At 43.5% G+C, this 22677-nt stretch overlaps 3 protein-coding genes and 1 long non-coding RNA gene across 4 annotated transcripts; 1 reads left to right on the plus strand and 3 right to left on the minus strand.

Moving 5' to 3' along the window:
- Positions 1-6201: 6201 nt before the first annotated feature.
- LOC9270724 (WAT1-related protein At4g01440) lies at positions 6202-8517 on the plus strand. Its single transcript, XM_015785493.3, has 6 exons — positions 6202-6700; positions 6793-6855; positions 6996-7112; positions 7232-7640; positions 7760-7911; positions 8018-8517. The coding sequence occupies exons 1-6, from the start codon at positions 6516-6518 to the stop codon at positions 8181-8183; spliced, it is 1092 nt and encodes a 363-aa protein (XP_015640979.1). The 5' UTR covers positions 6202-6515; the 3' UTR covers positions 8184-8517.
- LFNR1 (ferredoxin--NADP reductase, leaf isozyme 1, chloroplastic-like) lies at positions 8491-10982 on the minus strand. The gene is made up of 8 exons (NM_001402679.1): positions 10496-10982; positions 10283-10416; positions 10100-10178; positions 9575-9666; positions 9414-9491; positions 9228-9290; positions 8899-9133; positions 8491-8803 (listed from the first exon to the last, which is right to left on the minus strand). The coding sequence occupies exons 1-8, from the start codon at positions 10833-10835 to the stop codon at positions 8736-8738; spliced, it is 1089 nt and encodes a 362-aa protein (NP_001389608.1). The 5' UTR covers positions 10836-10982; the 3' UTR covers positions 8491-8735.
- A 2678-nt stretch (positions 10983-13660) lies between these two features.
- Positions 13661-14689, minus strand: LOC4339875 (B3 domain-containing protein Os06g0107800-like). Its single transcript, NM_001420981.1, has one exon. The coding sequence runs from the start codon at positions 14621-14623 to the stop codon at positions 14024-14026; it is 600 nt and encodes a 199-aa protein (NP_001407910.1). The 5' UTR covers positions 14624-14689; the 3' UTR covers positions 13661-14023.
- Positions 14690-19089: 4400 nt separating this feature from the next.
- LOC9270779 (uncharacterized) lies at positions 19090-19748 on the minus strand. Its single transcript, XR_001546542.3, has 2 exons — positions 19582-19748; positions 19090-19468 (listed from the first exon to the last, which is right to left on the minus strand). It is a non-coding gene; the product is annotated as an uncharacterized lncRNA (long non-coding RNA).
- Between the last annotated feature and the right edge of the window lie 2929 nt (positions 19749-22677).

The following is a 22677-nucleotide window of genomic DNA, read 5'->3' on the forward strand; positions in this document are numbered from 1 at the left end:
GCGCGAACCTAAAAGGAGCATTTGAATAATTGACAAATCTAAAAGTGGCAAATAATTAAATTCCCCGAAGCTCTCGGTGGCGGCGGTGACCTGGGTGGCCGGTGGGTACCCTTGTCGATCTCTTCCTACCTCCCTTCTTCCCTACTTGTTCTAGAAGCGCCGGTGGGCACCCTTGTCGATCTCTTCCTACCTCCCTTCTTTCCTGCTTGTTCTAGAAGCTTCTGGTGCCTTCTACCACTTGCATCTATTTAGTTTTCCCTCTTCCAACTCTCCCAAAATATACTAGACTTGCACTGGTAGATTACCAATTGAGTTGGTGTTAAGATTGCTGATTGGGTTGCTAACAGCATGCAGGATGAATATAATATTTACGACAATAACTTAAGTTTCTGAAGCGACAAATCAAGCTCATCCTTGTGCTGCTGCTTTCCACAGTAGAATTCGGTGGGGTGCAGAACACGTCCGGGCGGGCAGAAGGCACAGCCGCCATTAGCGGCGGCGGTGGTGAGATCGGCATCGGCCGGCCGCTGCTGGAGCACGGTGCATGTGTCGACGAAGAAGCTGTGTACGTAGGGGGTGAAGCGGATCGAGCTCAGCGAAAACCAGGCCCGATGGTCACGCCCGCACCGACAGCTTCGCTGCTGCCTGCCATGTCCGGCCTCCTCTCCTTCGCCTCGTGCCCTTCCTAGCCTTCCCTTCCCGCGCCGAGAACCGCCGCCGCTCCCAGGCCGCGCCTCCGCATCGCAGGCTCCGCCGCCGTGTCCCACCGGGCATCTTCCTCCTCCAGAGATCGCCTCCGCTAGCTCGTCCGCCATGGGGAGCTCGACAAGGCGCTCCGCCTCGTCGGGTGCGCGCGGAGGCCTGATGCGGGCACCTTCGCCGCGCTCATCAAGAAGCTAAGCGCGTCGGGGCGCACCGAGGAGGCTCGCCGCGTGGAGCCGATCGCTGGATCAACTCTGCTCCGGCCGACGCCTCCTCGTTCTCCTCGGCGCCGAGGAGGCCGTACCTGTCGGAGGCGTGGGACGAGGAGGAGGAAGAGCTGAGGAGGATGCTACGCATCAAGGAGGATCCCACCGCCGGCGACGGTGACGGTTGTGGTCAGTACTGGTTGTTGCACATACTGTGTTTTTGTTGTTGCAGTCAGCGTTCTCGAGTGTTGCATTCAATTGCAACATTTTCGATAAAGCGGTGAAACATTTTTCAGTGAAAGATGAAACATCAAGAAACAATTCATATTGAAACATTTTTTCAAGCAATGAAACATTGCAACATTTTTTAACGTACAGTGCGACATCGTCCGGAGATTTGCAAATTTCGATATACTTAGTGAAACATTTTTTATCAACTTAGTGAAACAATTCCGATATACTTGGCGCAACAACGTACAACATTTAAAAATAATTCAATAATAAACTAATTTTTTTTCATCAGATTATATTCATATGTGGTCTTGTTTTAAAGATTCAATTGTAACGGATTTAATGGTATAATCGGATCATGATTTGGATAAATATTTTAAGAGAAAAAAATAGTTAAAGTTCGCTTGATCCATACATGATGGATGGCTGGCGCGCACGTGCGTGGATCCGACGGTCGTGCGAGGCGTCCGATTTTTCGTCTCGCGCCGTACGTCCGACGCGTAGCACGCTCCCCTTAATTGTGGGCCACACAGGCGCGCATGCACGTGGGCCGGAGAAAAGGACTGTGCTGCACAAACTTTGAGTCCGAGCAGGCCTTCTTCACCTTCGCGGGCCGAATGCACTACACTTGTTTCTCACAGCTCCAAGAGAACCAAATCTATAACTAACTAATATAAATATTCGGATTTTTCCTATCGTCACAAGTGGGACGAAAGGCGCCTTCGTCCCTCACGGTGCGCCTTCAAAACCCCCCGAATCCCTATTGCACTCAGAATCGAATACAAGGAACACATCCCAAAATCGGCACAACCAAATCGGATGAACACACCGCAAAAAAAAACAAAATTCAACCAATCTTTGCCCAAAATTACAAAATATTACAAAAATAATCATCCAACATACATACATCACAAAACTTCACTCCCTACCACCGGATCCACCCTCGGCCGTCGCCGTAGCCACCGAATCCATCCGCGGCAGCCGCCGATGCCGCCACCGTCGCCGGATCCATCGTCGCCGGATCTGGAGCGGGAGGGAGGCGAGAGGGGAGGAGCGAGCCGACGCCGGATCAGGAGGGAGGCGAGAGGGGAGGAGGGAGCCGCCGCCGGCCCGCCGCCGCCGCCACCGCCAACGGACTCACCCGCCGACGCACAGACATCGCAATCGCCGTCGGATCTGGGGCAGGAGGGAGACGAGAGGGGAGGAGAGAGCCGCCACCGTCGTATCCGCCCGCAGCCGCCGCCACCACCTACGGATCCACCCGTGGCTACCGCCGCCGCCGCCACCACCGGCGGATCTGCCGCGGGAGGGAGGCTAGAGGGGATGGAGGGAGCCGCCGTCGCCGCCGCCAACGCTGCCCCCACCCTCGGATCCGCCGCGGCCGCCACCAACCCGCCGCCGCCGAGGTGAGAGGGAGAGGAGGAGGGGGGGCGCCGCCGCCGTTGCTTTGAGAGAGGGGATCAGGGGCACCGCTCGCCGGTCGTTGCTCCGAGCCGCCGCAGCCGCTCGGGGGAGGAGGGTGCCACCACCATCGTCGCTCGGGGGAGATTGGGGGCAGGGGGATGGGGAAATGAATCCTAGGGTTAGGGTTAGGGTTTTGGTATATTTATTTAGGTTAGGATTAATCTGGACCGTCCATTCGATCGAACGGCTCCAGATGCTCCCGTGTCGGGCCGCCGACCTATTGGGCCACCGAATGGAGGATGCAAAATGGACTTCAACGGAGAAAGGAAACAGGCCAGACACATAGAATAGACGAAGGGAGGGAAACTTTTCTTTATTCGGCCCAAACCTATAAGGGAGGATTTTGATTCCTTTTTCCAATTAAATAATTGTTAAATGATGTTTGTATTATTAAAAATTAGCAATTAAGCTCTGATAATTTTAATAAAATTCTAAAGAGCGTAATTAATCATGGAGAATTTAATAAAATTAAATTTAACCATGTCATTTTATTTCTCACACTTGATTTACTTATAAATTGATTTAATTATACACCTATCTACTTAAAAATACTAAATATTTCAGCAAATTTGTATTTTAATTGATTACATAATGTAATTTTTTTCTTAACTTTTCCTCAATTTTCTGGTCTATACACTTCCCGTTGTAACGCACGGGCATTTTTGCTAGTAATCCAAATTTTGTGACCAAAATGTTAATTTTTCTAAAGCAGTATAATTTTTGTGGAAAATTAGTACACACTACTGTAAGTGAACTCGTGCTCGATCTGTTCTGTTTTCTGAACAGGGGAAATTAAAGAGCATGCACTGTTGTTACCCAGGGCCCATTTAGTTACCTAAATTTTTTTCCCAAAAACATCACATCGAATCTTTAACACATGCATAAAGCATTAAATATAGATAAAAAGAAAAACTAATTGCACAGATATGGGAGAAATCGCGAGACAAATCTTTTAAGCCTAATTAGTCCGTGATTAGCCATAAGTGCTACAGTAACCCACATGTGCTAATGACGGCTTAATTAGTCTCAGAAGATTCATCTCGCGGTTTCCAGGCGAGTTCTGAAATTAGTTTTTCCATTCGTATCCGAAAACCTCTTCCAACATCCGGTCAAACGTTCCATGTGACACCCAAAAATTTTCTTTTCCCCAACTAAACACACCTCCAGTATTTGTGACTTGATAGACCAACACAATATGGTAAGTTTAGATTAGATCAGAGGTGTTTGTCAATAGTGTCTATATGAAAAATAAGGAGACAGATAAAGGTGGCTCCTCAAAGAGTTGCATGTGTTAGGGTCTTTGCCTATTCTATACTATACTATATATTCCATGACTCAAAAGGGAGCTCTAGCATATCAACAATGTAATGTCTCGTCAAAGTGATATATCGATCGAGGAAAGCAGAGAATTAAGCTAGCAAACGATCTGCCAGGGCAAACACAGCGTCCTCTGCCCCTACAAATTAAAGAACTGCCCTGCTCCTTCTTGCTTTTAGTTTAGGGCTGTATTTTTTTACCTAATTGAAGCATTATTAACAGTGTTACTACTGTTGATCATGAAAGTATCGATCAGTATGTTTGGATGCAGTTAAGATAATCATAAACTTAATTGCCTGCCAGTTAAGGGGAGGACACTAGCCGCTTCCACAACTTGCTTAAAATTAATTGCTTTGATTCAAAGACAGTTTTGTATCAACTGTATCCTCTCCTGGTCGCTGATCTCAGTAGTCATTACTAGAAAAGATGCTAGCTAGCTAAGCTAGGACCCTCCAAAAATTAACAACATAACTAAGTGGCTACAAGGACGCATTAGTGTCCTTTAGGTTGCACTGCACGTACTAGTGCACAAAGATCTGAATTCCACTGTGTATGCATGGGTGGTTTCAGATCAAGTCTGAAATATCAATATCCATTCGGGAAAGTGTTCTCATCTCTCAAGTGGATATCCCTCATTTTTTTTACATGTCATCTAAAATAGTCATAAATAATTTAAAAAGATAGATTAATATGAACTATATCACTCCACAAACATACAAATTCAAATCCAACTTTTACAAGTTGTAACAAAAACAAAAAAATATATAACTATGAATGCACGTTAATTATTTTCAGTTTAATTTGTTCTTTTTTTTACATGTAAAAGTTGAATTTAGATTTGCATGTTTGTAGAGTGATATTTCATATTAATCTATTTTGTCAATTTTTGTCAAAAATTTGATGACATGCAAGAAATGAGAGGAATCTCCTGTCCATTCTACTTCTTTTTCAGACTCAGTATATTAATTATCGTCTGGATTATTATTACAGAAGAAAAAGCTCAGAACGGTGGAGTACTGGAACTGAAAGTTTTCAACTTGATGAAGATAAGGTTCAATATTGTTGAGATGAAATGAATAAATCCCTTGGAGTGAATCATATGATTCTGCATGCAGTTGAAAGATATTACTGTCCATTTTAAATTTGAAGACAGCATGAAAGCCCACAGCATATGCTTCAACTGTGTGATCTGATCATTTACTAATATATATATATAGACCAAAGACGTCGTTTCAGGAGGGGTGCTAGCTAATTCCCCTTTGTGTTTCTTTTTGTACAATTGCAGCTAATTAAAGAGCAGTAGCATCAGATCCCTTTTCTCATGTCAACTGAAACTGAGAGAGAGAGGCAGCAAAATGAAGAACAGCCAGTGCATGCATGTGTTACTGTAGTACATATAGATGACCAGACCACATGGGTGTGCATGCATGCTACTCCCCTTACTTCACTTCACTTCACTTCATCACTTCCATGGGAGAAAGAAAGAACATTAAAGAAATGGTTTCAAGTGACTGATTCTTTCATGCACTAGGAAAAGTGCCATCAAATTTTCATTTCAGGTCATCTCAGACACAAAGTGATAAGGTCATCGCTTTTCCTCTCCCCTACCATTCTTTTCTCACCTTCTCATCTCAATCAACAGTTGAGAGGACAACTGGCCTCTTGCATTGCCTTGCCTTGCCTTAGGTTTTTTTTTTTTACCAAATAAAAAAATATGTGTTTTTATTATACCTTTGGTAGACATTGTGACGCCGGCCGGCCGGAGGGATCGAATATATAAAGCTAAGCTAGCTGCATATTTTCTTTCTGCAAATGCTAATTACTTATATTAACATCCAATTCCGTATGGTAATAAATTATTCTTGCTGCACAAGCGCAATTGCAGCAGGAACAAGACATTCAGAAAGGAAATTCTATTCCCTCTTTCACTTTAACCGCTCTGCCGCCGTAATTAAGCAGAGATATGCTTCACCTGTTTATACAGCTAATTAAGTATGTGAGTGCAGTGAAAGAGAGGAGAATGTATGCTATGTATGTATAAGTGTAAATACATGTGGGCTGATGGGATTGAGATGAAATGAAATCAAAGGGAGCATGATTGCAAGGGGATACCAACATATCTAACAAACAGTTAAAATTAAAGAGCTTTAAAACGGAGATGATTTTGGCTTTGGGAAAGATGGTTTGTGCCATGCGAAATGCCGACTGCATCATTGCCCACACCAATTAAAATGATGGCGTTGTACAGTTCATCGGGCACCCAGATGCTGTAACTACTAATCCATCATCATCATCAGAATTCAGAGATCAACATCTTTTTTTCTTCAGGACGAAAAAGGCGTACCTGAAACGATTCTTTGGTCACCCCCTGCGCCTGCCCGTCCAGCATTTTGTGTCTTGTCATCCTCGCCACCTCATTCTTTCTTTCTTTCATCTCCTTCCTCTATCGATCGAAACCCTATAAATCTACCTGAAACTGACTTTGTTGTTGTATCAAGGAGACAGCTTAGCTTAGCTGTTGTTGTTGCAGTCCAGTCAGAGAGCAGAGGGCACTGCACCGAGAGGATCGAGCTTCCAAGAACAAGTGAAGCTAGCATGGGGTGGTGGCTCGGAGGTGGCCTGCCGGTCATCGCCATGCTGGCTCTCAACGTCGTCGCGGCGGTGTTGGTGTCGCTCGTCAAGGTCGCCATGGACGGCGGCCTCAACCCTCTCGTCCTCGTCACTCTTCAGCAGCTCACGGCCGCCATCTTCCTCGGCCCAATTGCCTACTTCAAAGAGAGGTGTTCATCAATGACTTGCATCTACACATCCTGGACCTGGATTATTCAACAATTCAGTGCTGTAACTGCTTTATTGAATTGTGCTCATGCAGGAAGTCCAGGCCAAAGCTCACACTGGAGATCTTCACTTATCTCTTCGTCAGTGCTGCGCTCGGGTACCAATTCAATTCATACGAATTTTGCCTCTAGTTTAATTTTCTTCTTCTTTTGCTCTTGAAGAAAAAACAAATTCATCTCCCGGCGAAAAAACAAATTCATGGCTTTACTAAGTTGTTCTTCTCTCTTGTTCTTGCAGGGCAGCTCTAAGGCAGTACATGATCTTCGTTGCTTTGAGATACACCACGGCGACCTTCGTCACTGCCTTCTCCAATATCGCTCCTGTCCTCACATTCTTGCTTGCCATCCTAACACGGTAGGTTCTTGATTGGAAGACCCAATAAATTCTGAATTATTGCACACCAGGTGTCAACCTTTTTCTCTTTATCTTTTGCTTGCCAATTAATTGGCCTGGCCTTATACACGAATGGACAGGTCAGAATCACTGAACCTGAGGAGAAAGACAGGCATTGCAAAGCTTGTGGGCACGCTGATATCAGTAGCAGGAGCCATGGTGCTGACATTTTACAAGGGCGTGGCTGTCACCCACACAACCAAGATCCACCATGCAACAGCAGCAGCAGCAGTAGCAGCAGAAGCAGCCATGAGCAGCAGGAACTGGACGCTGGGCACGGTGGCCATCCTGGGCAACTGCGTGTGCCTCTCCTGCTGGTTCCTCCTCCACAGCAGGCTCGCCAAGAAGTACCCCCATGTCTACTCCTGCAATGCCTTCATGTGCATGTTCAGCTTCCTCCAGGTGGCCGTCGTCGGCCTCTCCACACAACGCAACGTCTCCGTCTGGATCGTCAGGACCAAGTTCCACATACTCACCATCCTCTACGCCGTACGCAATTACTCAACTCCTTTCTGTTTCTTCTTGCTTCAATTCACTGATCACTTACAGAGCTTCAATTCTGCTTAATTTTCTCATCATTTTTTCTTTCTTCATTTCTTTTGTTTCAGGGTGTGGTGGGGTGTGGCCTTTCGTTTGTGCTACTGACATGGTGCATCGAGAAGCGCGGTCCAGTGTTCGTCGCAGCCTTCATTCCGGTGGTGCAGATCATTGTTTCAGTGATTGACTTCACTGTCCTCCATGAACAGCTCTTCCTTGGAAGGTACGGTTACTCATTGTTACAGCATATATATGCTCCTATGTAAGTAATGTCAGATTGATTGCACATTCAGATTTTGAAACCATTGCACTGCCATACACATATGCAGCGTGCTGGGATCTGTACTTGTGATAGGTGGCCTTTATCTTCTGCTGTGGGGCAAGAGGCAGGAGGCCTTGCACCTCCCTCCAAAAGTTGCTGAACATGATAAAGAGCAGCAACAGCAACAGCAACAGCAACAGCAGCAACAACAGCAGCAGCAAGTGCAACTCTGAATGAAGAGTGGTGACAGCGTCCCCTTTGGGATTTTAACAAATAAGTTCTCCACCAACTTTTTTTTTTGTCAATCAGGGCAGCCATGTTGTTGTACAATTAATCCGAGAGCACTATCATGCATGAAGTTATTTAGGTTTTAATTGATCCAAAGAATACTAGAAATGATCTAAACCAACACTGAGTTAATTAGCTACCACTTCAGAAATAGATCCTGTATGCAATAGTTTAACTGCAACCATATAAGAATTCTACGTGTGATTTATGGATAAACCGTGTAATTCCATGACTTCTGCGAGTTTACATATACTCGGCATAAAGGTGTTCTTGAGTGAACTGCATTGCATTATTATTATTATTACTCTTGACTTGACCATAGTAGTATTTGGATCAGACATAAGTAGTAATTCTTATATGAAGCTTGAATTTAACCAACATGACAAACAGTATATATATACGCCTATCTAACATTATAGAGTGATCACAGGCACAGATGTGCACACAGATACAAATGGAAGAAAAAAAAGAAACAGATGTGAGGAAAATTGGAAGAATTAGTAGACTTCCACGTTCCATTGCTCGCCCTTCTTCAGTTGCTTCTTGTAATCAGCCCAGTCGATTCCTAACAACGATACCATGCAAAATTTAGCATGCAAAAGAATTACTCAGATTCTTAAATTATCCATGCAAAAAGGTAAGGTTCAGAAGCATATATACCATCTTTTGCAGCCAATGACACCATAATGTCATCAATACCCTTCTCCATGCCTTTCAGTCCACACATGTACACATAGGTGTGGTCCTTCTTCAGGAGCTCCCACAGCTCTTCCTTGTACTCTGCCATCCTGGTCTGAATGTACATCTTCTCTCCTTGAGCATTGGTCTGCTCCCTGCTCACAGCATAATCGACCCGGAAGTTCTCTGGCGCTTTCGCCTTCATTTTGTCAAACTCCTGAATTTTAACAAATACATACAGTGCAAGTGAGGAATTTCAGTAGCACACAAAAGTAGCAGTAGCACTTGCAGAGATGTATGTATAAGCTGACCTCCTTGTAGAGTAAAGAACTGCTAGTTGGGACTCCCAAGAAGAGCCAAGCCAGACCATTGAACTGCACAAGAGTTCACACATATTGTTTAAAACAAAGAAAAAAATCATTTGGAGAAATAAAGTATGAATTTTAAGATTTTGAAACAAGCATAAAGTCTGAAAACTAATGATGCAACATTGGTACCTTGTAGTCATCATACTTCTCAAAAAACATTTTCCACAAGAATGAGCGGAACGGGGCAATACCAGTACCGGTCGCAAGCTGCAAGTAACCGCACAAGGTTAAAATTTGTTGTGGTGTAGATTTTTTGAGATGGATCAATTCACCATGCAATTTAAGCTCACCATTATAATATTAGCATTGGGATCTTTGGGCATGAGCATTTCTTTGCCTACTGGTCCGGTTATCTTGACATCAGAACCAGGCTTCAAGTCACCTATATTAGCAAGGTGAAGTAGATGTGAGACATGACCCCGCAAAAAGTAGATGTGAGACATAAACTTATTGAATGGAGAATCATTATATGCAGGTTACATGTTGAATCAAATATAATTTGATGGATCATATTGATTATTCAAGATTAGAGCTAGCAGCATGTTGTTTTCAGTGGGAAAAAAACTAGCAGATTGAGATATGTAAGACTTAAACTGAATCTCTGAAATCTGTAACAAATTAATATGTTAGTATTCAGGTTCAGAGCAGCAGCAAAGCGCAGTACTCTGAATATATACTGTGTGAAACTATTTGTTGATCAGGACAGCAGAATGCAGTACTCTGAATACCGTCTTGAGAAGAGCTGAATGCAAACTAATGCAGTAAAATTCAGAATGCAATTGTGATCATCATGAGAAGAATGCAGACGAACTCACAGAGGAAGTTGGAGCAGACTCCTTTGACAATCTCTCCCTGGTCGTTGGTGTAAACGAGCCTCTTGACGCAGAGTGAAACCTAGAGGTACAAGTGAAGATGATTATCTGGTGTGAAGAAAGGAGATCGATCCGATGAGAAGGAATGAGATTGAATAAGGAGGAGAAGAGAAGAGGGGGACTGACGGTCTTGGAGTCGCCGAAGTCGCCGAGAGCGCTGCTGGCGATGGAGTAGAGCCTGAGCTTGTGCGGCTTGCCGTTCTTGTCGACGCCGTCGGCGATGACGCCGATGGACTGCCCCTCTCTGTAGGGGATCTCACCTGCAATCCTGAGTAGTGAGTAATCAAGGATTGGATTGGATTGGATTGGATTGGATAGGATGGATGATGAGTTACAGACCCTCGGTGCTGAAGACCATGTGCCATGTCTCGCCGGGCGCGTCGTCGGCGGTGATCTTGGTGTTGAGGAGGCACTTGCCGACGTAGGGCTCCTTGGGCCTGTACTTGTTGGTGACGACGCCCTCGTCATGCTTCTTGGATATCTTCTCCTTCTTGGCCGGCGCGGCGGCGACGGCGGCGGCGTCGGTGGTGGACACCTGCGCGCGCAGCAGCAGGCCGCGCTGGTGGGCGGCTCTGGTTCTTGGCGGGCATGGCAGGAAGCAGTGGGCGGGGGACGGCGATGCCTTGGTGACTGCAGCAGCGGCGGAGGTGGAGACGGCCGCAGCCGTGACGGCGGCCATGGTCGGTGCTGGATGGAGGAGAGAGGGTGGGTGCAAGTGTGCAAGTGTGTGCAGGTGTGAGGAGGAGGAAGAAGTAGTTGTAGTAGTGAGAAGAAGAGAAGAGATAGATGATGAGTGGAAGGCAGAGGATGTGGCGGGGTAGCCAGTGATTTTGGAGGGAACTCCACACTACACTGCACACTTTTCTTCTCTCAGCTTGCCCTTGGGTGGTGCTGCTCTCCTTTTCAGATTCCTGCAGATTCAGATATCTCTTCAGCTATCTCCCTCTACCTTTGCTCCATCTCTCCTTTACAACTCAAAAAATATCTCTTTTTTCTCAGATGAAAGAAGCTTTATTGTAATGGGTCAATTACATCAATATGATACAATTGTAGCGAAAAGACCTTGGTCGCAGGATTGAGAAAACGTAGGAATAGGAAAAACGTAGGATTTTGATAGGAATGTAAGTGTAAAACAGAGGATTGCAAAACACAGAAAAAACACAGGAATGACCGTTTGATTGAACCACAGGAATTGGATGAGAGATATAGACTCAAAGGAAAGTTAGCAAGAGGTTGAAACTCTTGCTAAATTTCTTCCAAAATCTCTATAGGATTGTTCATTCCATAGGAATTTCAAAGGATTAGATAGAATTCAATCCTTTGTTTCAAAGGGCTTCATAGAAAATTTTTGAAATCCTCTAAAATTCCTATGTTTTTCCTCCAAATCAAATGGGCCCTAAATCTGGTTTGTTAAATCGAGAAGTCTCATCGAGCCATCATATTGGAGATCCTAACCCTATGCTAGACGACCGGTCTCAGTTAAATCAAGAGCAACGATAATATTTGATGGAGTGGATGGTTCCATCTAATTGTGTGTATGACCGGTTGCTCTAATTCTATTAGGCTCTTCCAATTAATCTCATCACTACCATTATAAAGTCGATAATTGCAATGTGCGACAATGATAACATAAGTATGATTGAGTTGGAAATATGGGTTGGGTTGCAGGTCTTAGGGGGTGTTTGGTTGCTACCCTGAACCAAATTTGCCTGAACGGACTGCTGCTTGAGAGCTGCCAGAGTAATGTTTGGTTGCAACCCTAATCAATTGCCTGGTTTAGGCATATGTGCTGAAGGCTCAGACGACCGAAATTGGTTAGGCCAAAACCATCAAGTTCGCAGGGAGAGACTTCAGACGTCACATTTCTCTAGGAGCATAGCTCAAGTCACCTTGACCATATTTATTGGTGCTTCATATCGAAGTCGGAGTCATCTGACCATGGAGTCATCATTTTGGAGATCCTAACCCTATGCTAGCTAGTGTCTGATGAGTTGAGACTAGTGTCAATTAAATCAGGAGCAACGATGATACAATGGAGTCGACAGTTCCATCTAACCGGGTGCATGAATGATTGATCTAAGTCTATTGGGTTCTTTCAGTCGATCTTAGCCCTATTGTAATAAAGTTGATCATCAAGTGAAAACTTGCGGTATTGGCACAACGCAACATGTGGCAATGATAACACAAATTTGATAGAGTTGGAAGCGTGGGTTGGTAGGCCTTATTTCCTTTGAAATCGGCTTGTAGTCATAGATACGATGGTATGACGACAATAACATTGGATTGTTGCCAGAGTGTTAAAGTCTTATTACTACATTTTAAGTTTGCTAATCCTATTATTGCGGTTACTTTAGCTAGGTGTTGAGTTGGTTGTCTTCATTGATTTATCTCGGTTTCCTCTAATAAACTGAGCAGGTTTAGGTTTGGTATCGTTTTCGGTCTAAAATAGGTCACCAGTAGATCAATTGTTGTCTTGGTTTCAACAATTTTTTCTACTAGAAAAAAAATGCCCGTGCGTTGCAACGGGTGAAGGGCTATTTTAATATTATTATTGTTGTTTGTTTTTTTTTTACAAAATCATAAGTTGCAATTAGAAGTCCAATCGTCTCAAGTTAGCATGCGAGTTTTTTTAAGAGATTTCTTATGCGACTCCTTCTAAATTTCTAAAAGAGAATGAACTTAGAAACTGAGTCAAACACAAATATGTATTTCTAAAAGTGAATGAATTTAAAAACCAACTCAAACACGAATGACGTACTAAAGTACCGACAAAAACATCTTTAATTTTTATAATAGTAGAGATTAATTATTGTATTTGTTTTCCATGTGCTTAGTACAATTTGAGAAAAAAAAACAGCGTAATGGACGAAACTAGGCACCAGGAATTGGAATTGGGGGAATAAATATTTGACGGTGGGATTAGAAGGGTTAATGTGTAAAGAAGTTGATAATTGTCCTGGGGCAGAGATGTCTGTGCCAAAGATAAACTACTGGAGTAGGCTCTAGGCCACAGTGAGCCCAATTGAAGGGATGGGCTGGGCCGCATGGGCACTGAAGCATGAATGCGGTGGGCCTAATTAAGTTTATTGAAGACATCAGTGTACATGGGCCTTCCTCTTTCTTGGTACCAACTTGATTTTTCCCTGATTTGCACCAAGTGAACTTACACGCTAGCTGCTATGACTGCATATAAATGCAGTCAAGCTGCAGATTGTTTATGAACAAGATGAGTAAGTTTAATTGACCTGATGTATGTAATATATCAAGTGGCCGGGATATATATATATATATATATATATATATATATATATATATATATATATATATATATATATTTGGAGCTAGCTAGAGCTTAGTTAGATATATAGTGATAGGCTTTCTTGTTCTGATCATGGTGTAGGTGGCTAGCTAGTTGAATTAGAATATGTTAAGAGGGCGATCGTGTTAATGTCGTATGGCGACGCGTGTGAAGAGGGCGAAATTAAGAACAGGAGAACCGAAATTCACAATCAACCCGCAAAAACAAATTCTATTCATCGATCTGACAAGAAACATGAAATTTAATTTGGAAAAATGAAAGCAAAGCTAGCTAGGTACCTTAGCCTTGTGTTGTTGCTTGCTTCCATCGTCCAATTAATCATCTTCAGTGCATATATATCAATCGATCCATGTCTAATTAATTAAATTCACCCCTCCTAATTAATCTTGTGCTAATCTAATGTACAACTTCGTCTTCGACGACCTCATTTTATTCGACAGGAGAGCAGCATGCATGTTCGTGTATGAATAATACTAATTTTTTTGAGGGAAAATGAATACTAATCAGTTGGAGAATTAGTACAAAACTGATGAGATGCCTCAGCTAGATCAAAGCTGCAAATCCAGCGCCGGCGAGGCATCGGCGCGGAGCTGGAGGTCCACGCCGAACAGCCGGAGGCACCGCCGGCCACACGCAGCCTCCTCCTCGTCGACGACAGGCCGCGACGGCGGCAGCTGCACCTTGATCAAGGCCGGTGGCACCAGCGACGAGGACGACACGGAGGCGGCGCGCTTCCGGCAGTCGATGAAGAGGCGGGCACCGGCGCGGCAGAAGGAGACGGTGTCGCCGGCGGCGAGGCGCTTGTCGCGGACGTAGCGGCTCCATCCCTTGGTGATGACGTAGCTCTGGCTGCTGCTCCAGTAGGAGTAGCGGAAGCGCCACGTGCTGTCGCCGCCCCGCGCGTCCTCGAAGCACAGCACGGTGCCCGCCGGGCTGGTCCTCGCCGCCGGCCCCAGCGGGAAGTACTTCTCGGCGTAGTGCTTCGGCACCACCAGCCTGTTCAGCTTCCCCACGTCGCTCGGCGTCACCACCTTCTCGAACATGTACTCCCGCCGCTCGCCGCCGCCACCGCCGCCGCCACCGCCATGGCCACCTCCTCCTCCTTGCAGCTGCAGGTTTCTACTCTCCCATGCAACAATGGTGGCCATGGCTAGCTCTTCAAACCTATCTAGCTAGAACTAGGACTATCTTGTGTTAAGTTGCTTACTAATCACAAAGCTAATCTCTCTCCAGTCTCCACGTATATATAGATGGTGACTAGGCGTGGGATCTTTCCAGGTTGATCCTGGACCGTCCGATCAGGGATCAACGGCCTATGACTTTTCTCATTGCCCGTCGTACATGCGCTGACTTTTCGTGCTTGGCGCGTGGATAATCTTAGCCGTTGATTCATACGATCCAACGGCCCGGATGCATGGATCTTGTGTTCGTTTGTGGTCAACGGGGAGGAAATGTTCCTTAGTCTCCGCGTGTTAGATAGTACTACGTAGTATAGATTAGATACATGTGGGAGCGTGATTAGACTACCCTAATTATATAATCAGATCAAGAAATCAAGCTGTCGTGCACGTCACCATCTCCCATGGTTTGTGAAATCAATTGCATCAGTCTAAATTCTGTTACTGCACGTACGTACGTACGTACGTACAACTATTTCACAGCTTTAGATACTAATAATCCATGTACATTAACTTTACATATCCAAAATAATTACAAGTGAGAGAGGTTGAAAGAATGATTCTTCAATCCACCGTGTATTGATCTTTGAACCAGTAGCTTAGTTGCGCATGCTGATCCAAGGTTTATGTCTGATCACTGTGTCATGCTTTTTTTTTTTGCTCACTGTGTCATGCTTTGATCACTCCTTTGATAAGTGTAGTATATATTGGTATATTACAGTTGAGGATCAGATTAATGTGAAACCATGAGGCCCCATGAGTGACTAATTAAATAACTACGATCGAGCAGGTAAGAAAAAGAGTGAGATACAGTCCACTCGAAACTTGACGCCAGTAAAAAAAATTAATTAATTAATTAAAGCACTTGTAATCACCTTTACCATTTCATCTACAGAGTTGCTGAATCTGTTGACGTTAACAGAACTGTTCTTCTTCAGAAAAGGTTAAGAACCGGCCGGTCGTCGGTCCTGCTGCAGGAGGTAAATATAAATCGAATTAAACCATGGGTAATGCAAATTCACATGCTTACACACACCAATTTCTTCTTGCTTGAACAAATCAAACTGGTTATTATTGTAATGCAATGATGCCATGGGCACTATTGCTTAGACAATTACCATTTGCAGATGTAGTGATGTACTTGAGCTAATCATACTATGAATGCCCAGCAGCTACCCAATTAGATAATCAACTCCGATTATGCTGCAGAGTAGGAGAAATAAATAAATAAATGAGCTGAAGAGATTAAGTCGGTCAACTGATAATTTTGTCGCATATATCGGTTGCAAAGTCTTAGAGTAGATGCAAGCAAAGCTGGATGCTAATGACCAAATTAAATACTCATGTTTATACAGGCATTGAGAGTATCAATCAGATAGTTATATATACTCTATTTGGCAAGTAGTTATCTGGCTTAGCTCGGAACCAGCTGAATCAAACAAATCTAGTACACTTCATGCTCAACCAGCTGGTCATGTCGACCAAGCTTAAACTAATGCCTTTGCCAGGTGAGCAAGCTTTGCAAGCAGCAATAGTTGATCAGTCCAATTAAGCCTTTTTATTGTCCTGTGGGAAACAAAAAAATGATCCCATTGTTTAAGTGCATAATTGGAGGACCAAAAGGAAAACCAAAAAAAAAAAAGAAAAGAAAAGAAAAGAAAAGAAAAGAAAAGGCAAATTGGCAATGTGCCATGTCATGGTGACCTTGTCCTCATCCTGTTGGCCCTGATTAGGATTAAGTTAATAGTGTTCCTCTTCTTGTAGGAATCTGATGGGTATAACAGGTTATACATATCCAATTAAGCTTGAAGGTTGTGATGTCAGCGTCGGAAAGGTGGTTTATGTCACCCCTGTTTCTGCTTGGTCAGAAGGATTCAAAGCTGGTTGTTGCCGTAGCTCCCTTTAATCAAAACATTTTGTATAGTTTAATCGCAAACAGTTAATAGCTCCCAAGTTTCCTGACCAGGAGATTAGGGCGCACTTGCCCTAGTTGTATTTGATTAATGGAGAAGATGTTGCTTTGCCACTTGTTGTTTGTGACCCACTCGTCTCCCCCAAGAGACAAGATCAGTTATTCCTAGCTGGCTAACTTGGTAACTTGCTTCAGTTAAACTCCTACTTAGTTGTGTTAGGCCACTCGATCCTAAACGGTACAATATTTGCTAAAACTTTTTATATATTATGAACTTCTTATAATACTTTTAAATCCATTTTTTAAAATTTTATAATTATTAAGTCATTCATTTATACCATAAATAATTATCACAAACTATTCATCTATTATCTATTGATCATGAGAAAAGGCACACCTAAAAAATATTAAGTCAAAAGTCGTTCAACAATTTTTTTTTGAAACACGATTTCACACTTACCCCAAAAAACACGAATGATTCGGTATTGTTTCTTTTTTTTTTAAGATAATGGAAATGGATTACATCTCCGGCTTATGTCATAAGACACACAACGGTATTGTTTCTTTTTTAAAAATACAATAAACACTTTTAAAAAACTGAGTTGATATGTCTTGGGATTTACAAACACACAAACTACCCTATAAACATTTTTGAAAGATTAGATTGACATGTCTTAAGATTGAAGAAATCACTAGGAGTGTCTCGCTGTGAGGGGTATATGTATCGTCTATCATTAAAAGAATAATTAGTCATAAATAAAAGCGCATGTGTCAAATTTAGAACTTGAACAGGATAGATAGATTTCACCACAAGAAACCTATCCACTCACTTTGCAAAGTCATTCAACATTATGAAATATATGAGAGACCGGATTTTAATCTCTTCTTTTAAGAAAAAAAAAGTTCGATGTGAATTAGTTCTTACATGAGCTGCATGCAGTTGTTGGCTTGATGAATAAGTAATACCTTTGGCCACAAAAAGTGCGTGATGGAAGTTAATTATTGATGCTAGTTGGCTATGCCACGACGTGCCAATTAAGATGGAAATAGCTAGCGTGCAGTACACTAGTTGAGTATACTTAATGATTATGATGGCATATATAATAACTATAAAGAGAGGATGATCGATCGATCGAGCTGCTTAACCCTTGGTTCAGTTGAAGAGTTATTAGTTATTTTTTCAGTTATTAAGGAGTTATTATTAGTTCGTTGTACATGCATATATCCGGCATGGCATATCTAATTAAGCATATATTTAGTGGTAAGTACAAGTACTACCAGATAATATATAAACCAACAAGATACTGATCATATCAATCCAGGTCGGGTCAGGACAAATTTAAGTAAGTTCGTAGCTAATTACTCCATCTGTTTCACAATCTAAGTCATTCTAGCATTTTCTATATTTATATTGATGTTAATAAATCTAGACAAAATATCTAGATTCATTAACATCAATATGAATATAAAAAATGTTAAAATGATTTATATTGTGAAACGGAGGAAGTAGGTGAGATAGATGTTTCATGATCAGATAGTATATACTCCTATATGAGGAGTAAGTTGACGATGGCGAATTGACTATACTTAATTACACGGACTAGAAGGGAAATGGAAGAAGCCCAATAGACCATGTCAAATTCCTCACCGCGTCGGCCCAAAAAGTTTCACAAAAGATACGGCCCATATATACTCCGCAATCCCATTCGGAGAAAAGTACACCAAACATCCCTCAACTTGTCATCGAATTTTAAAATCATCTTCCAACCGCAAAACAGATATAGAACATCCCTCAACTTACAAAACAGTCCTTTGGTGGTTTTGTCTCTGGTTTTGTTGGACGTGGCGGCTGAGTCAGCGTGAGACCTACGTGGGACCCATCTGTCAGACTGTCCACGTCATCACCAATCTCTTTTCACTGTTTTCTCACCTCCTCCTCTCTCTCACTCTTCATCTCATTCGGGCAGGGCGGCGACAGGTGGGGAGGAGGCCGGCGGGGCGAGGCAGGAAAGGAGGTGCGGCAGCCGATGGCGACGGCGGCGGGAGCACGGGGGGAGGCGAAGCATGGGGAGGCCCAACTGCTCGTCTGCCCCGACGACGCCGCGGCGCGCCGTCGTGATTGCGGGAGAGGCTGTCGACGATGAGGAACGGCGCGGCGCGGCACGGGGCGGGAGGCGAGCGCGGTGGTGGGAGGAGGAGGGCGACACTCGTCCCCGCCGGATGGCGGGATGGCGGCTGATGGGGACATGGACGCGGTCACGGCTGCTGCGGAGGATCAACATGGAGCAGGAATCCTCCCCGCCGTTCCCCAATCTTGCATCTAAATCGCCTATTTTGTCGTCGGCAGCGGAGATCGGTTTCCGCGGAGCTCGCTTGCGTGGTTTTCTTGGGAGAGGAGCAGCACAATTGCGTGGATGATGTATTGACCGGCGACGGCGGCTATGGCCACGGACGGGTGGATCGATCGATTCCGCTGGAGAAGGACAACGTCGTCCCATGACCATGAAGATCGAGAGGGCAACCATGAAACAAGAACACACACCAAAAGCTCTCAAAATTCAGAGTATGTATCAATATTCAAGATGGGGTCGCGGTGGCTGGGTACGAAAACGGAGCTCCCCCGTCCTCCTGGCCGAGGTAGGCGGCGGCGGGGGGAGCAAGGCCCCTAGAGGTAGGCGGCGACCTCGACGGCGAGCAGCAGCAGGGATAGGACGAGGAACACCCGGATGCAGCCGTAGGAGCGCGCCCGCAGCGCTGTGCTCTCCCCCGGCGCGCCGTCGGCGTCGATCCGCCTCGCAATCTGCTCTGGGCACGCCACCCGCCGCAGCGGCCGCCGCCATTGTAGCCTTCTTCTCCGGCGCTTGGCCCCGCGCAACGGCGCCATGCTGCAGAGGCTTCCCGCACTGCACCGGACAAATTAAATCAGGAAGAGCAAGTTCATCGCGGGACCTGACGAATCAAGAAGCAGCAGCGAACATGAACACAGGGGAAGTCTCGCCGAGGAGGGATGTCTTACGGCTGCGATGGCAAGCATGGCGGACGCGGCGCCCGTCAGCCGCCCCGCGGCGTGGTGCGCCTTGACCGGCAGCACCCACCACCCTTTGACGCGGAGCTCGCGGCCACGCAGGAGGAGCTCCCCGCCGGCCTCCTCCCCACCCGCCGGCGCCCTGCAGAGACAAGATTGAGAGAGAGAGGGGGGGAGAGAAGATGGGAAATAAAGGCTGTTGACGTGGCACACTGACACGTGGGTCTCACATGGGTCCCACGCTGATTTAGCTGCCACGTAGACTAGAACCGGGTCAAAACCACCGAAGAACCTCGGGTGACCGGTCTTATATAGTTAAGGGATCCCAAATATCTGGTTTTGCGGTTCGAGATTGTTTTTATATTCCGATGACAAGTTGAGGGACCTTCGGTGTACCTTTTCCATCCCATTCCCCCCATTCCGGCCTCTCACACGCTGCGCGAAAAAGCCCAATAAGCGGTGAGCCATTGCACGGCCCATGACACATACTCTGCCCAAGACGGATTCCGCACCTGCATTGGCCCATAAAAGCCTTTCAAAAGTCTTTTTGTGACCCCTCATATATTGCCCAAATTGATAAGCATCTCTCAACCGTTAAACCAAATATAAAATATCTCTCAACTATCAAGACCAGCTTATTTTGCATCCTACTCCCTCCGGTTCTATAATAATTAACGTTTTGAACAAGGTTAAGGTCAAACTTTTATAACTTTAACCATCAATAACTTTAAAAATATTTAGTTTAAAGAAACTAGAACAACATATATATATTTGTCTTTCAAAACACTATAATAAAAGTAAACATGTATTTATTTATTGTATATATTATAATAGAAAATAAGGTCAAGGTATATTTTGTAGACGGTGTCATTGTCCAAAATGTCAATTAAAATAAAACCGGAGGGAGTAAGTGGTTTGGAGTGCGGTTTAGAGCTTTTAGGTTCTCAGGAAATTAAATGGGGCAACCTTCATTTGGTCTTTGGGGCTTTTAAAATAGGAGATTATTATTGGAGTGCCCAAAGAACTCATACCCGCATGTAGGTATGCAATGCGCATGAGCTAACTAATACTCCCTCCGTTTCAAAATATTCGACACAATTGACTTTTTAGCACATGTTTGACCGTTCGTCTTATTAAAAAAATTTGTAAAATATGTAAAACTATATGTGTATATAAAAGTATATTTAACAATGAATCAAATGATATGAAAAGAATAAATAATTACTTAAATTTTTTAAATAAGACGAATGGTCAAACACGTATAAAAAATCAACAGTGTCAAACATTTTGAAACGGATGGAGTATAAACAACTACGCCCTCTCCCTCTGCTCCAGAATATAAATGATTTATAGGATTTAAATTTTGTCTAAATATAAACATTTCTGCAACATGTGCCTTTCGATTTATCCGGCCGGTCGATCTGGTAATAATTTCTATACGAGTGTTCATAAGGCTGGGACTGTGGCTGCAACAGCTGATGTTCATCCAGTGCTTACGGTCTATGCCTAGAGAGTGAATTTGAGTACTCTTTTCAAACTAATCATAATTATATTCTTAATAATATACTAGAAAAAAATACCCCTATGCGTTGCAACGGGTAGAGCCAATTTAATTTGTACATACGTGTGGATAAATAATCACAGCCCATTGTTTCGTTTAAAGACTATTTTATTTGTGTGCAAATCTTTTATACATATGTTCTTAGCGACTCAAAAGCAAATGATGTAAAAAAAAGTACGATAAAAAAGCCAAAAATTTGAATTCAAATTAAGTTCTAAATTTTAAATTTTGGTTTATAGGAATAAGCATAAGCCAAACAATGAGGCCTTCAAATACGAGCTCGATTTGTCGTCCAGCTTTATCCCAAGTCGGGCAGGAATTAATGACGTACGAAATCAACAATTCCGATCGTCCTTTATTTTGGTTGGCATGCTCTTTTTGAAAGTAAAACTGATTCTTATGGATTACTGTGACGGTATCCCTTGTAGTATGTACGAGCATGTCTAGAGACTGACTTGAAATCATTCTAACATATCCCAAGAATAGATAATGCGTGATAAGCTACAAATGTATATATAAGTGCAAATAAACACATACTCTATCTATCCCATAAAAACCAAATCTAGGATAGCATGTGATACATCCTAGTACCAGGGTTTACAAAACCGCGCGGCTACCACGTAATTATCGCGGTTACCATGCACGGTAACCTTATAAACCACGGTATGTCTCGCGGTTACCACACGGTTTTCGCTGTAACCGCACGGTTACCGCGGGTCCGGCAACCACACCGAAAACGGTGAGAGGAACCCTGCCTAGTACTATGAATCTGGACAGATGTATGTCCAGATGCATAATATTAAGATGTGCTATACTATCTATTATATAATTAAGACAGCTTGAAAATAAGGCACCACGTTTGATGTAGAGGCTAGAAAATCCCACGTTAATCGGAGAAAAAGAAAAATATTTAAACTGTTAGATCGTAGTAGATCTAGATTATAACGGTTGAGATTGATCGTATATATATAAGTCCTATTCAGGCTTTAGAAATTATATAAATCATGTTTGGACTCCTATTCAGAGTCGGATTCCCAGCCGGACAAAGTAGAAAGGTTCTTTTGAGCTTCTGGCCTATCAACCGGACACGTTCTTGGTTTTCTTCAAACATATAATTAGTAATCATCGATGCCTGATAATTATACTCCTTAATTACAACAAGCTCTTAATGATTAGCACATGCTAATTTTAAAAATTATAAGTTATATGAGTTCTCTTTTGCTTTCAAGTTTCTAAACTTAAATACTACCAAGCACCTTTTAGATATTCAAACAAATAAGAACTAAGATGTACACGTCAATTTAAATTTCTGAAGACATCCTCCCTACATTTTTATATGAGTATCATTAAAAAGTACATTATTAAGATAATTTTAAAATGAGACATCACGTTTGCCCTACAGGTCTAGAAATTTTCACGAAAATCAGAGAGAAATAAAAAGTCTACACCATTAGATCATAATAGATCTAGATTATAAGAGTTGAGATTTAATCGAAATAGGTGTAAAAGCTTGACTATGTTTTCAT

This window comes from Oryza sativa, chromosome 6 (genome assembly GCF_034140825.1).
Source record: "Oryza sativa Japonica Group chromosome 6, ASM3414082v1".
Classification (NCBI taxonomy): Eukaryota; Viridiplantae; Streptophyta; class Magnoliopsida; order Poales; family Poaceae; genus Oryza; species Oryza sativa.